Source organism: Artibeus jamaicensis, unplaced genomic scaffold, assembly GCF_021234435.1.
Source record: "Artibeus jamaicensis isolate MK-2021 breed Jamaican fruit bat unplaced genomic scaffold, CSHL_Jam_final contig_1526, whole genome shotgun sequence".
Classification (NCBI taxonomy): Eukaryota; Metazoa; Chordata; class Mammalia; order Chiroptera; family Phyllostomidae; genus Artibeus; species Artibeus jamaicensis.
Window position 1 is genome coordinate 421,456 of NW_026521297.1, and position 12,630 is coordinate 434,085.

General features: G+C 55.8%; 1 protein-coding gene across 3 annotated transcripts in view; it reads right to left on the reverse strand.

The window, feature by feature from the left end:
* DHX34 (DExH-box helicase 34) overlaps positions 1 to 12,630 on the reverse strand; it is a 32,466-nt gene that overhangs the window by 14,683 nt on the left and 5,153 nt on the right. For all 3 annotated transcript variants that reach the window (XM_037155103.2, XM_037155104.2, XM_037155105.2), the window contains exons 2-6: positions 11,005 to 11,986; positions 7,664 to 7,975; positions 5,142 to 5,396; positions 2,908 to 3,010; positions 1,346 to 1,563 (exon numbers count right to left, since the gene is read on the reverse strand). In XM_037155103.2, coding sequence (XP_037010998.2) covers positions 1,346 to 1,563; positions 2,908 to 3,010; positions 5,142 to 5,396; positions 7,664 to 7,975; positions 11,005 to 11,709 — 1,593 coding nt within the window. In that variant the 5' untranslated portion in view covers positions 11,710 to 11,986. The remainder of the gene's footprint in view (positions 1 to 1,345; positions 1,564 to 2,907; positions 3,011 to 5,141; positions 5,397 to 7,663; positions 7,976 to 11,004; positions 11,987 to 12,630) is intronic.

Sequence of the window (12,630 nt, forward strand, 5' to 3'; positions counted from 1 at the left end):
GCCACGGTCAGTCTGGCAACGCCATACCCTGGGCAGTTACAGGCCCAGAGTGGACGCAGGTGACCCAGTTCTGCCGGCAAGACAGGCTGGGAAATTGGCCAGAGCGCTTCTGGGAAAGTTCCCATGGCCTTAAACTGGGGCCCACAGAGAAGGGCAGCTGGCTGCTTCGGTCTCTAGATGGTGAAGGAGGAGCAGGAGGAGGTGCCCACGGCTGTCAGAGCCAGAGGGCGTTCCAGAGGCAGGCCTGGGGCCGGGCAGCCTCAGGTGGAACCGGGCTCTGCCACCTGCCGGCTGTGTGGCCTGGGTCAAAGCACCTCACCTCTCGGTGCACCCAGCTCCTTGTCTGCACCTCAGAACAAGATTTACCTGCTCCAGAGAGTTTTCGTGAGGATTACAACAGTTACTCACATAAAACCCTTGGAATGCAGCCCAGCCCCCAACGAGCACTAGGTCGGTGCTTTTTGTCATCAGCGTGTGTCGTTATTTTGTCATTATCACCATTATCATCAGAACAGCCGCTGATGAGCTGGGGTTGCAAAGACAGAAAGCCCGGGCCCCTTATGACACCACTGAACCATTTAAATAACCGAGCCCAGACGGCCCTGTCTCGGGCCTTCTTGGTATGTATAAAATGGTCCTTTTCCCTCCTTGTTTAAACCAGTGTTTTTCCAACAGCAAGTCGAACTCCATGAGGTGGATCACAATCAGATTTATAAGAAATAAAATCAAACAAACAGAAACTATCGGTGTGAGGCACCCACAGGAAGGGGCTGGTTTGTGCCATTCACACATCCCGCCGCCCTGCAGGGAGGTGTGGCGGGACGGAGCTCTGGACCGGGGAGAGGAAGTGGGGGCACGCCACCCGCAGACCTGGACCCTGAACCCCAAACCCATGCTCCGTCCCCCCTGCCAGATGGCTGACGATGATCTGGACACCCCGGGGACATGACGGGGCCAGGAGAGGGAAGAGGCCTGGCCCCCAAGTAAAGGACATTGCCCAGCAACCTGGGAGCGACAGTTCTGAGCGGGAGGGTGCCTGCTGCAGCTGAGCGACACCACGGGCTGAGACGTGAGTGTGCCAGGGTGGGACCGGAGGAGCCCCGGTTGTACTGTGAAAGCCACTTCCGGACTGGTTTCTGGGGTAGCTGAAAGTGCTCTCAGTCTGCCCATGACCCTGTTCTTCCCGTGACCCGAGATCCTCCCCGTGACCCCGTGCATCCAGGCAACAACTGCCCCCTCGACATGGGACCTGGCATTTGGAGGGGCCTGCCCAGCTCCACCATCCCTGACCCTGACCCTGGTACTCCGCCCCTCTAAAGCCCCACCCCCCCCACCGCCGCCTCACCTGCAGCACCAGCGTGTCCAGGGCTACCCTCCTAATCTCCGGGACAGCGTAAGGGGCGAAGGCATCGTAGTCCGATTCAGCGTAGAGGCGGAAGCAGACGCCAGGGCCCGTGCGGCCTGCGCGGCCCTTGCGCTGCTCCGCGCTGGCCTGGCTGATCCAGAATTCCTGCAGCCGCTGCAGTTTGGCCTGGGGGTCGTAGCTCATCTCCTTCACCTTCCCTGGGGGGGGGAGGAGAGGGCGTGGGGGTGAGGGGTGTGTGTGGGGGGCGCCTGTGTGCAGCAGCCACAGGGGCCCTGCCCAGGCCTGGCCCTGGCCCCGGCCCTTCACCCTCCGACCCCTCACTCCCTCTCTGTTCCATGAGCAGCGGCCCACGGCTCGCTCTGGGCCCAGCCCCGCCATCCGGTCATGGCATCTCATCTCCTCACGCACACATCTTCTCATTTATTTTCTCAAGCCTGTTTATATGTACAGAGGTTCAGACATCCGACACACATTGTGAAGAACCTACTGTGTGTCGGGCACTGCGCTCAGTCCCTGGGGTCCAGCTGTGGGCAAAACGAGGTCCCTGGTCTCCAGGGGCTGAACTGACATCCTATTTCATCAGTTCTAAGACCAACCTGTTTTCATATAGTATTGTCCCTCACGTATTTTAGTTTTTTAAAGATTTTATTTATTTATTTTTGGAAAGGGGAAGGGAGAGTAAAAGAGAGGAAAAGAAACATCAATGTGTGGCTGACTCTCACATACCGCCTACTGGGGATCTGGTCTGCAACCCAGGGATGTGCCCTGACTGGGAACTGAACTGGTGACCTTTGGTTCGCAGTCCAGCACTTGATCCACTGAGCCACACCAGCCAGGGCTAATGTATTTTAAAATCCATGGCATGGCCACGTTTAATGGACAGCATTTTATCTCAGGCATCCTGAGCTCGGCTCTGCAAGGTAACCGCGGACACTCACTGGCATTCGCTCTGTGACAGGCCCCATCCCCAGTGCATTCACTCAGCTAATCCCTGCACCCGGAGGGAGGCACCATCATTTACAAACAAACAGACGGACACACAGTGCCAGGGCCATGACCCTGGTCACACTGGCCAGGCTGTCTCCAGTGTCCCCTAACCACCCTGTTCTGCTGACTTTCCAGAGAGCAGGCTAATGGGGAGGGCAGATGATAAGGAGATCACCAGATCTAAAATCTGATGCCCACGCCAGGAAGAAAAGCAAAGCCCCACTAGGGAGCAAGCTCAAGGGAGAAGGGGGAGGCTGCTTGGATCAGGTGGACTAGGTGGGCCCCTAACGGGGAGACACTCACGTAGGCCCTGGAATGAATGGGGGGATGAACGAGCGAGCCCTGTCATACCCAGAGGAAGACAGCTCGCAGCAGCCGCAGGTGCAAAGGCCCTGAGGCCAGGGCAAGCTAGAATGTCTGAGAGAGACCAAGGCGTTGCCATTGCTGCACAGCCCTAAATGCCACCTACTCCCTGGCTCTGGCCTGGCTGCACCTGTGCATCTCCAAGTCGCACCTTTCCCCTGGGCCCTTGGGGTGGCTGGGAGCAGCCTTACCCGAATCTACTACAAAGCGAATCCCATCGATGGTAACTGAGGTCTCAGCGATGTTGGTGGAGAGGATGCATTTCCGGACTCCAGGGGGCGCCACATCAAACACCTGGGGGAAAGTAAGGAGGTGAGATGGGGGCCAACTTAGCCCTTGTCCGCCATGTGTCCAGGGGCCCCCTGGATGACCCCCCTGGGGTGTCTCACACCCATAAGGCTAAACCAGCTCAGTGCCTCCCCTCAACGTCTTTCCCCCTCAAGTATCCACCTCAGAGATGGCTCATCGTTCTAGACCAGACCCCCAGCTGTCCTGGGTTCTCCTTTGCACCCCTCCCTGCTGCCCCTGCTCCAGACACACCTGAACATGGAGAACATTTCCTGATTTCACGCCCCCCCCCCCCCCCCCGACTGCCTCTGCCCTGGTCCAGGCCCCTCCTTTCCCTCCAGATGCTGCTCCAGCTTCCTCCTGGGTCTCCAGCCCCTAGATTTATCCCCTCCAGGGCATCCTTCACACACAGCAGAGGGATCTGCTGAAGCACAGACCGGCACTGTCCCCACCTTGCTCAGAACCCTCCCAGGGCTCCCCGGGGCGCTCCAGACAAGGCCCAGGCACTGCGGTCTGACCCTGCGCACCTCCCCAGGCCCGTCTCTCCTGGCTTCCCCGTCATAATTCAGACCCCAGCCACCCTGCGTGGAGCTGCCCAGCTGCCCTGTCTTTCTCTCACCCCAGGCCCTTTGCACAAGCCCTTCTCTTGGACCCAAGAGACAGTCAAGCCTGGTGGCTTGGGGGTTGGTGACATGGCCTGGGGATCAAATGCAGATAATGGCACACAGCCTCACCTGGTCAGTCCACAGCTGCTGCCCCACTGGGTGACAGCAGACGCATTGTGACAGAGACATGTGGCCTACAGAACCTACAACTACAGACTCCGTGGCCCTTCACAAAATCGCCAACCTCTAGTTCAGAGCGTGGGCTCCGGCGCCAGTCACCGAGGTCCACAACCTGGCTCTGCCACTCGTGTGACTTTGCACGTGAGCCAGCACCTCGGCTTCTGCACCAGTAAGCGGGGACAACAGTGGCCACGGGACCTGGCGGGGAGGACTAAGTGGGGCCAGCTGCAGCCAGAACTCCGGACACTCGCGGCACATGCTCCACTCTGCTCCCCGCCCCCTGCTTAGGCCGGGCTGTCTCAGGTCTCGGTTTTGGAAGCCCCTTCCTCCAGGAAGCTCTTCCTGAATCCACCAAGACTCTGTTCTGAGTTCAGGAGCTTTCCTCTACCAGTCATAAAGCTGTCAGTTGGTCTTCCGTCTCCCCCGACAGACCAACAGCCACTCCAGGGGAAGGGCCACATCTTGGCTCCCCGTGTGTCCCAAAGAGCCCCCCGAGCCCCAGGGAGGGCCCAAGCAGGTCGTCAGGGTGTGTCTTCATCGATAAGCAATGCCTGTGGCCTGCAGGGGATTTTCCCGAGGTGACCACGCAGTCATCCTCCAGGACAGTCCCAGAGTCTCTCCTCCCGGGACACTCATCCTCATCGGGCACCTGCGCAGTGAACAGGACGCGCCAGCCTAACTACGGGGACCCTGCAGAGATGAGCTGTGGTTTCCGAGGCCGGGCCATAGAAGATGTTGTGGCTCCTGTCTTGGTCTCTTGGGGACAGCCAGCCACTGTGTGGCAAGGACACTCAAACAGCCCCCTGGAAAGGCCCAGTGGAGAGGAACAGAGGCTCCCAGCCCCCCAAGGGGGTGAGGAGCCCCCAGCCCCAGCTGACTGCATCCTCCTGAGAGACCCTGAGCCAGGACCACCAGCTAAGCCCCCCCCAAACTCCTGACCTACAGAAACTACGTGAGTGATGAGTGCTTACTGTCCTAAGCGATCTGTCGCACAGCAGTAACTAATACAGTGACCCAAAGGCGTCTCTCCCGGGCCCCTGCCATTCCAGCCACGTGGTCTCTTCACCTTTCCCCCAAGCCCCACCCACTGCCCCCCCCCCCACCGCTCCCCCTCCCCCATCCCTTCACTCAAGCTGGTCCAGGCGCCTGGACTGCCTCCCTCCTCCTTGTCTTACCCCAAACCCTCCTGGTCCCTCACCTCCCACCTCACTGGGCACCCACCCAGCCACGTACCCCTGCCCAAATGAGGTGAGCAGCCCCTGTGCAACCTGCATCCCTGCATTCATGGCCCCCCGCCCCCCACCTCCCACCTCCCACCCACGGGCAGAGCCAGGCCGGCTGGCCACACACACCTTGTCCTGGTCGGCCACTGAGAGGGCGCTGTGCAGCGGCAGCACCACCCAGCGCTGGGTGTGGCTGGCGTAGGTCTGCGCAGCCTCCAGCACGGCGCTGATCTCCGCCATGCCGCTGAGGAAGACGAGGAGGTCGCCCCGCTCCTCGGGTGGGTACTTGTTGTCAATGGCCTCGAGCACCCTCAGGAAGGGCCGCGGGTCCAGCTTCTCCGACTTGGACGCGGTCGGCTCCGCCTCAATCGGCTGGTACACGACCTGTGAGGGGGCAGCCCGGGCGTGAGCGCCCGGGTCACTCCAGCTCAGAGCAGCGGGGAGAGGGAGCCACAGCTGGCGGAGAAGACTGATGGGGGGGGGGGGCAGCAGCATGCTCAGCCAGGCGAGGAGGACGCGAGCAAAGCAGAAAGGATCCAGGTAACTGGGAGGCTTCCGGGGTGCAGCAAGGTCTACTGCTTCTTCATCTGGGTGCTGCTGGCTGCGTGCAGGTATTTAACTGGTGAAAATTAACTGAGCTGGTCACAAGATGTGTGCATTCTGGTTTGGAGCGTAACTCCAACAATAGAATTTTAGGGGTGCAGCCAGGATTAAAGCCCTAGAAGTCCCTTCTGAGAAAGTACCCTTACTCTCCCTCTTTTAAAAAAGGTTTTATTTACTTTTAGAGAGCGAGGAAGGGAAAAAGGAAGAGAGGGAGAGAAACATCAATGTGTGGTTGCCTCTCACACGCCTCCTACTGGGGACCTGGCTCGCAACCCAGGCATGTGCCCTGACTGGGAATCAAACCGGTAACCTTTCGGGTATAAGACAGCACACCTGAGCCACCTGGTCAGAGAAGGGTACTGACTGCTTTCCCCACTGGCCAACAGGACGCCAGAGGGCAGAGGGCCCATCAGCGCTGTCCCCACAGGCCCACTGCCCAGGGAAGACGGGAAGGTGGGAGGGAGAAAGGGGATCTGGAAGAGCACGCAGAAGCCTTCTGGAACAGGGCCTGCGTCTGGGAGCAGGATTCAAGTCCTGGCTCTGCCACTTGTGAGTCATCCCGGGAGCCAGTGACTTCACGTCTCTGAGCTTCGCTTTTACCTCCATGGTAGTAATTGGTGGCACAGAGCTACGGAGGCTGTGGCAAGGGACTCACACGAGCCCTTGTTTGTTAACCGGGGAGCACGGAGTATACACTTGATAAATGTTAGCTGTGATCCCCATCGTTAATATTATGGATACAAACTATACACAGACTACAGCAAACAGGCTGAGGAACGGGGAGAGTTTGCGGCAGAAGCTGCTGACTGAAAGTTCAGGACTAAGAGTTGGGGTGCTACAAAGAATCTCTGCCTAGCTTTGGGTAGAGCAAACTGTGAGAGGACCTTAAAAAAAAAAAAAAAAAAAAGGTTTGTCAGGAATATCAAACTCTCTTTCACCTAAAAGGCCTGCCTCTTGATTTCAACTTCTTCAGCAAGAGTAGTTGCACCTCAGGTGGGGGAGAATGAAATGTAACAAAGCGTGGTGGAGTCAGGCCTGCCCCTAGGACTGCTGTAGGAATAGGATGACACGGGGTACGACGAGGGATGTGGTCCCCATAAAGTCTGTTTGTCTTCCCCGGCACAGTCACCGAGAGAGAGAAATGGTATTTCCAGCCTCCCTTGCAGCTAGGTGGGGCTCAGAGATGAGAAAGGAAGCAACTGCACGGCCATGGCCAACTTCAAAACAAACTGGACTTTCCCTGGACTTTGGCTCCTTCCCTCTTCCCACAAACCCTGACCACACAGAGCAGGACACCTAGGACAGTGCTTCTTACCAGGTGTGGTGCCGCCACCCAGGGGACATTTGGCAACATCTGGAGACATATTTGGTTATCACATCTGGTGGAGGAGGCTGCTATTGGCATCTAGTGGGTAGAAGCCAGGAATGCCACTAATGATGCCATAACACACAGGGCAGCCCCCACGACTAGGAGTCATCCAGCACGAAATGTCAACAAGCTGTCTAAGAAACCCGGCCCTACAAGATCGGAGAGCAATGAGAAAGAGTGAGCCTGGGTCCCTGAATGACCTCATGAAACTGAGTTCCCATTAACCTGGACCAGACGGACTGTTAAAATGTGAGCCTTGCCATGGCTGGTGTGCCTCAGTGCATTGAGTGCTGGCCTCGGAACCAAAGATCACTGGTTTGATTCCCAATCAGGGCACATGCCTGGGTTGTGGGCCAGGTCCCCAGTAGTGGGTGCACGAGAGGCAACCACACAGCGATGTTTCTCTCCCTCTCTTTCTCTCTCCCTTCCCCCCGTCTAAAAAATAAATAAATAAAAGCTTTAAAAAAAAATTTAGCCTTTACATTTTTGGGTCTCCTCTGATAAGCACTTACCACTCTCCCCAGCACATGTAAATGCTCAGAAATGGCAGCTTTAGAAAAGGCAGAGTGAGAATGTCCTTAATCGAAGGGGTGGGAAGCAGAGCCGCAGAGAGGGGATGGGTCCGGGTCTGGCCAGAGACCAGGCGGGAGGCCTGGGGACGGGGCCCAGGAGCACTGACCGTGATGGGGAAGAGCCTCCCGGGCACCTGCACCACGGGGGCGTTGCCGAAGTAGCTGGAGAAGAGCGAGATGTTGATGGTGGCCGACATGAGGATGACCTTGAGGTCAGGCCGCTCGGGCAACAGGCGCCGGAGGACGCCCAGGAGGAAGTCGTTGTGGAGGTGGCGCTCGTGGACCTCATCCACGATCAGGACCTGGTACTGGGGCAGGCTGGGCTCCCGCTGGATCTGCCTCAGGAGCAGCCCCACCGTCAGGAACACAACCTTGGTGGCCGCCGAGCGCGTGCTCTCAAAGCGGATCTGGTAGCCGACCTGGGTGGGGGGTGGGGGGAGGGCCGTCAGCGGAGGGCCCTGGGCCGGGGCGCCAGCCCCTTCCCTGCCCAAGATGAAATCTGAGCAAACGCCCCTGCCTCAGACTCGGGGGTCCGACACACTTGGGTGTGAACCCCACCTGTGCATCCCCCAGAGACGTAGCGTTCTCTCCTGTGAGGAAAAGAATATAAAGTTATGTGCTAAGGCACATAAATTATTTGGGGCAGAGCCTGGTGTATGACACTAAGTAATTATAATACTAATAAGTCGCCTTTCTTGGAGGCCTTACTGTGGCACCAACGGTTATAAATGCTTCGTGTATATCGACCCTTTGCAGTCTCACAGCCGCCACAGGGCGAAGGGTCAGTCATATCCTCACCGCGCAGGTGGGAGAACCGAGGGCACTCATCCAACGCCACAGCTACCGCGTGGTCCCTCACATCACCCATGTGCACACACGTCGGTTTTGGGCGACTTACAGGGGTAAATGTAAGAGTTACTAGGAAGAAAACATAAAACATCTTCACAACCTTGAAGTACACAGAGATTTCCTTAACAGCCCAAAGTGTGCCATTCACAAAAAGAAAATGAAAGACTAGATTATAGTTGAATGAGAAGACCCTGTCATCCAAGGGCGCCGTTCAGAAAGTAACAGGCAAATCACAGAGTAGGGAGAGTGAAATAGGGAATTTTAAGTAGTTAAAATGATGTAATTTTCAAAAATATGTTATTTATTGACTGTAAAACTTAATAATTATATTGGTAGGCTGGTCAAACACACTAAAATGTATTTTCAAAACTAAAATTTATTTTTTATTTTTTAAGAGATTTTATTCATTTATTCTTAGAAGGGAAGGAGAGAGGGAGAGAAACATCAATGTATGGTTGCCTCTCGTGCGCCCCCTGCTGGGAACTGGCCTGCAACCCAAGCTCGTGCCCTGACTGGGAATCAAACCACGATGGTCTGGTTCGCAGACCGGAGCTCAATCCACTGAGCTACACCAGCCAGGGTAAAATTTTTTAAAAGATTAAAAAAAAAAATCACAAAGAGCCAATATTTGCAATACATAAATGCTACCGAGGACTCTTACCCAGAACCAATACAGGCCCGTAAATCAAGAACAAAAAGACAGACAACTCGAAAGACAAATGAGAAAAACAGCTTGAACAGACACTTCACAAAACAGGCTCTGCAAATGGCCAATAAATACAGGAAAAGGTGCTCAATTCCCTTCGTCTCCAGGGAAACGCAAATGAAAACCCGCACCACAAACCAGAAAGCGGTGCCACTCCCCAGCCACCAGAAGAGCTAACGGGAGAAGATGAACCACACCAAGTACTGGAGACGCCGCAGGACCTGCTGCCCGTGGGAGGGGACATTGGTACTACCGCCCTGCAAAGCAGTTTGGCAGTGTCCCTCTCCTAGACAGACACCCAACAAAAACAGTCACCAAGAGTCCCTGATAGGCAGTATATCACACAATGCTCCTGGCTGGTGTAGCCTGTGAGCCAAAGTGTCACTGGGTCAATTCCCAGTCAGGGCACATGCCTGGGTTGTGAGCCAGGGTCCCCAGTAGGGGGCGCACGAGAGGCAATGACACATTGATGCTTCTCTCCCTCTCTTTCTCCATTCCTTCCCCTCTCTAAAAATAAATCAAATCTAAAAAAAAAAAATGCTGTCCATTCACGAGCCTGAAATTGGAAACTCCCCAAATTTCCATTGGCAGCTGAAGGGACAGATATCTGTGGCCGTCACGACAGGCTACCACTGCATAGCACTGTGACCGCACGGTGCTTGCCTCCATGCGACACTGAGGAGGAACCTCACACAACTGACACCAGGCAACAGGGGGCAGGCGCAAAGGAGAACATCCTTTGTAATTCCACTTACGAACAGTAAGAGGCAAAAATAGCCTTTGATAATCTACCATTAACTCCCGTGTGATAACCTGGCACTAAGGTGATCATCTGTCACTAAGAACAGTGATGACCCTGGGAGCCTCAAAGTAGGAACGGGAAAAGGATTTCTGGGGTGCTGGTGAGTTTGATGTTTTAAAGGAGTTTATTTATTTGTAGAGAGAGGGGAGAATGGGAGGGAGAGAAACATCGACTGGGGGCGCCAAACCTGCAACCTAGTCCTGTGCCCTGACAGGAAAGGGAATCGAACTGGCGACCTTTAGCTTTGCAGGATGACGCCCAACTAACTGAGCCTCACTGGTCCGGGCAAGGAAGTTTGATTCTTCCTTTAAATCGATCTGGGTGCTGCCCTGGCTGGTGTAGCTCAGTGGATTGAGTGCAGGCCTGCAAACCAAGACCTCAGTTTGATTCCCAGTCAGGGCACATGCCTGGGTTGCAGGCCAGTTCCCAGCAGGGGGTGCACGAGAGGCAACCATACATTGATGTTTCTCTCCCTCTCTTTTTTCCTTTCCCTCTAAAGAAAAATAAATAAAATCTTAAAAAAAAAAAAACAATTCTGGGTGCTAATTATACAAATCTATTCAACTTGCCAAAATTCGCAGGGCTATATACTGACGATACAGGCTTTCTACTGGGCCGGGAGTATTCTAACTTGAATAACAATTTTTAAGTGGTAGAGACAGGATAAGACCTCATTCTTTTTTATGGCTGTGTAGAAAAAAGACTGATGAATCTTTAGGACATTTCCACTTTTCTGTACTGGTAAAGTGCTATATAGTTAGACCTCAGACGTGGTGGGGTCACTGCCAGGTCACCCCAATAAAGTGAGTATTGCAATAAAGTGAACTGTAATCTTTTTGCTGGAAGGACTGCCTTCAACTTGGGAAAAAAAATGCAACATCTACGAAGTGCAATAAAACAAAGTCTGCCTGAACTGGGTGATTTAGCACCTTTACCAAGTGGACCATATCCAGGCAGATAAATTTCTAGAAGAATCAGTGCTGGCTCAAAGGGTAAGTGCTTTTGTATCTTTTATGGATACTGCCAAGGGCAAGCAACTTATTCCCCAGGGTCATACGGGAGAAACTGGAATCCTGTTCGCTCCCACTCACCTGTGAGCCGTACTGACTGAGGCTCTCAAAGCCAACTCGCTTGGCCAGTGAGATGCAGGCGATTCGCCGGGGCTGGGTGCATGCCACGTGACTGAAGCCAGCGGCCAGCAGGTACTGGGGCACCTGAGTGGACTTGCCACAGCCTGTGTCACCTGCCACCACCACCACCTGATGCTCCTTCAGTGTCTTCAGGATGCGCTGCCCGTACTGGGCGATGGGCAGCGCCGCCCGCTCACGCTGCAGTTTGGCCAGCCGCCCAAACGCCTGCTTCTGGCCAAAATCCAGGTAGTGCAGCAGGGCTCGGCGGAACTCGGACACCCTCTCCGGGGGCAGGCGCCTGCCCAGCCCCCGAGAGCCCCGAGGGTCAGGGCCGAGGACGGACAGGTTGATGCGGTAACGAGGGTCGTAAGTGCGAGGGAGGTCGGCCAGTTCGGGGATGCTGTGCTTGGGCTGCCCAGGGTCTTTCTCCTCTTTCCTGGTGGTCTTGAGATGCTGGAACCTCTGTAAGCGTTCGAAGAAGGTCCAGAACTTCTGGCACTCCTCCGAACCCTGGCGGATGTAATCCTCCTCCCCGAAGAAGGCATCCTCGAAGAGACGCCGGGTCTCTGGGTGATTCCAGTCCCACTTCTCTGGGGCCTCCTCCCCACCTGAAGCCCGGGGTCGGTCCCGGTGACCCCGGTCCTCCCTTGTTCTGGGAGGAGGCATGTTGGACCCAATCACGACTCGGTCACAAAAGCAGCCTCAGTTCTGACCACGGGGACCAAACGTTCTCATCCATTCCCGGCCTCCCGCAGGGAGGGGTCCGTGCCTGCAATAAGGGACCTCCTTCTCTTCACAGAGCTAAGTTTCCTCCTCATGGGTGGCACAGGCGATGGCAGAGTGAGTGGCCAGGGGCCCGGGGCAAGCTGGTGACACAGAGGGCTCCTCAGGGCTCCTGCCGCGACCTCTGGGGTGGACACGAGTTCACCCTGGTTTCCAGGCCCTGACAGTTTGGGGGAAGAGAACAGAAGACATTCACTTTTAGAAAGTTACTGAAAGAGGGACTTCTGCCAAGATGGAGGCATAGGTGGATGTACCGTGCCTTCTCACACAACCAAGATTAGAGAAAACTAAATATTAGCAACAGAAAACACAGCCAGAACACGGAAAATTGAACTTTTCGGAAGTCCGTTAACAACAAATTCTTCAGCCTGACCAGTAAGGGGCGAAACCAGCGGCTGGCGGAGCGGGGTTGCACAGGAGGACTCGGCCAGACACACTCGGCCCGCGGAATCCAGGCGCAGGGTCAGACCTAGTGAGCTACCCAGCGAGCAACCAGGCGAGCGACCGCGGGGGAGACAGCCGGGCCCGGGGCTGCGTGTTGACTGAGGTCGCGCATTTGTGTGCGGGTGGACAGGCGAGGGAGTGGGCGGTTGGACCAGACCGGCAGGTCCCCACGGCAAGTGGCAGTGGAGGGCGCCGCCATTTCCCTGCTCTGACCCCACCTCCACATACAGCGTCATAACCCAGCCACTCCGAGTAGCCCGGCCCAGGTGAACCACCTAAGGCACTGCTCCTCGGCACCCAGCTGTGAGAAGCGGCAGAGGGGGTCGCCATTTCCCCGCTCTGGCCACGCCCCCACATACA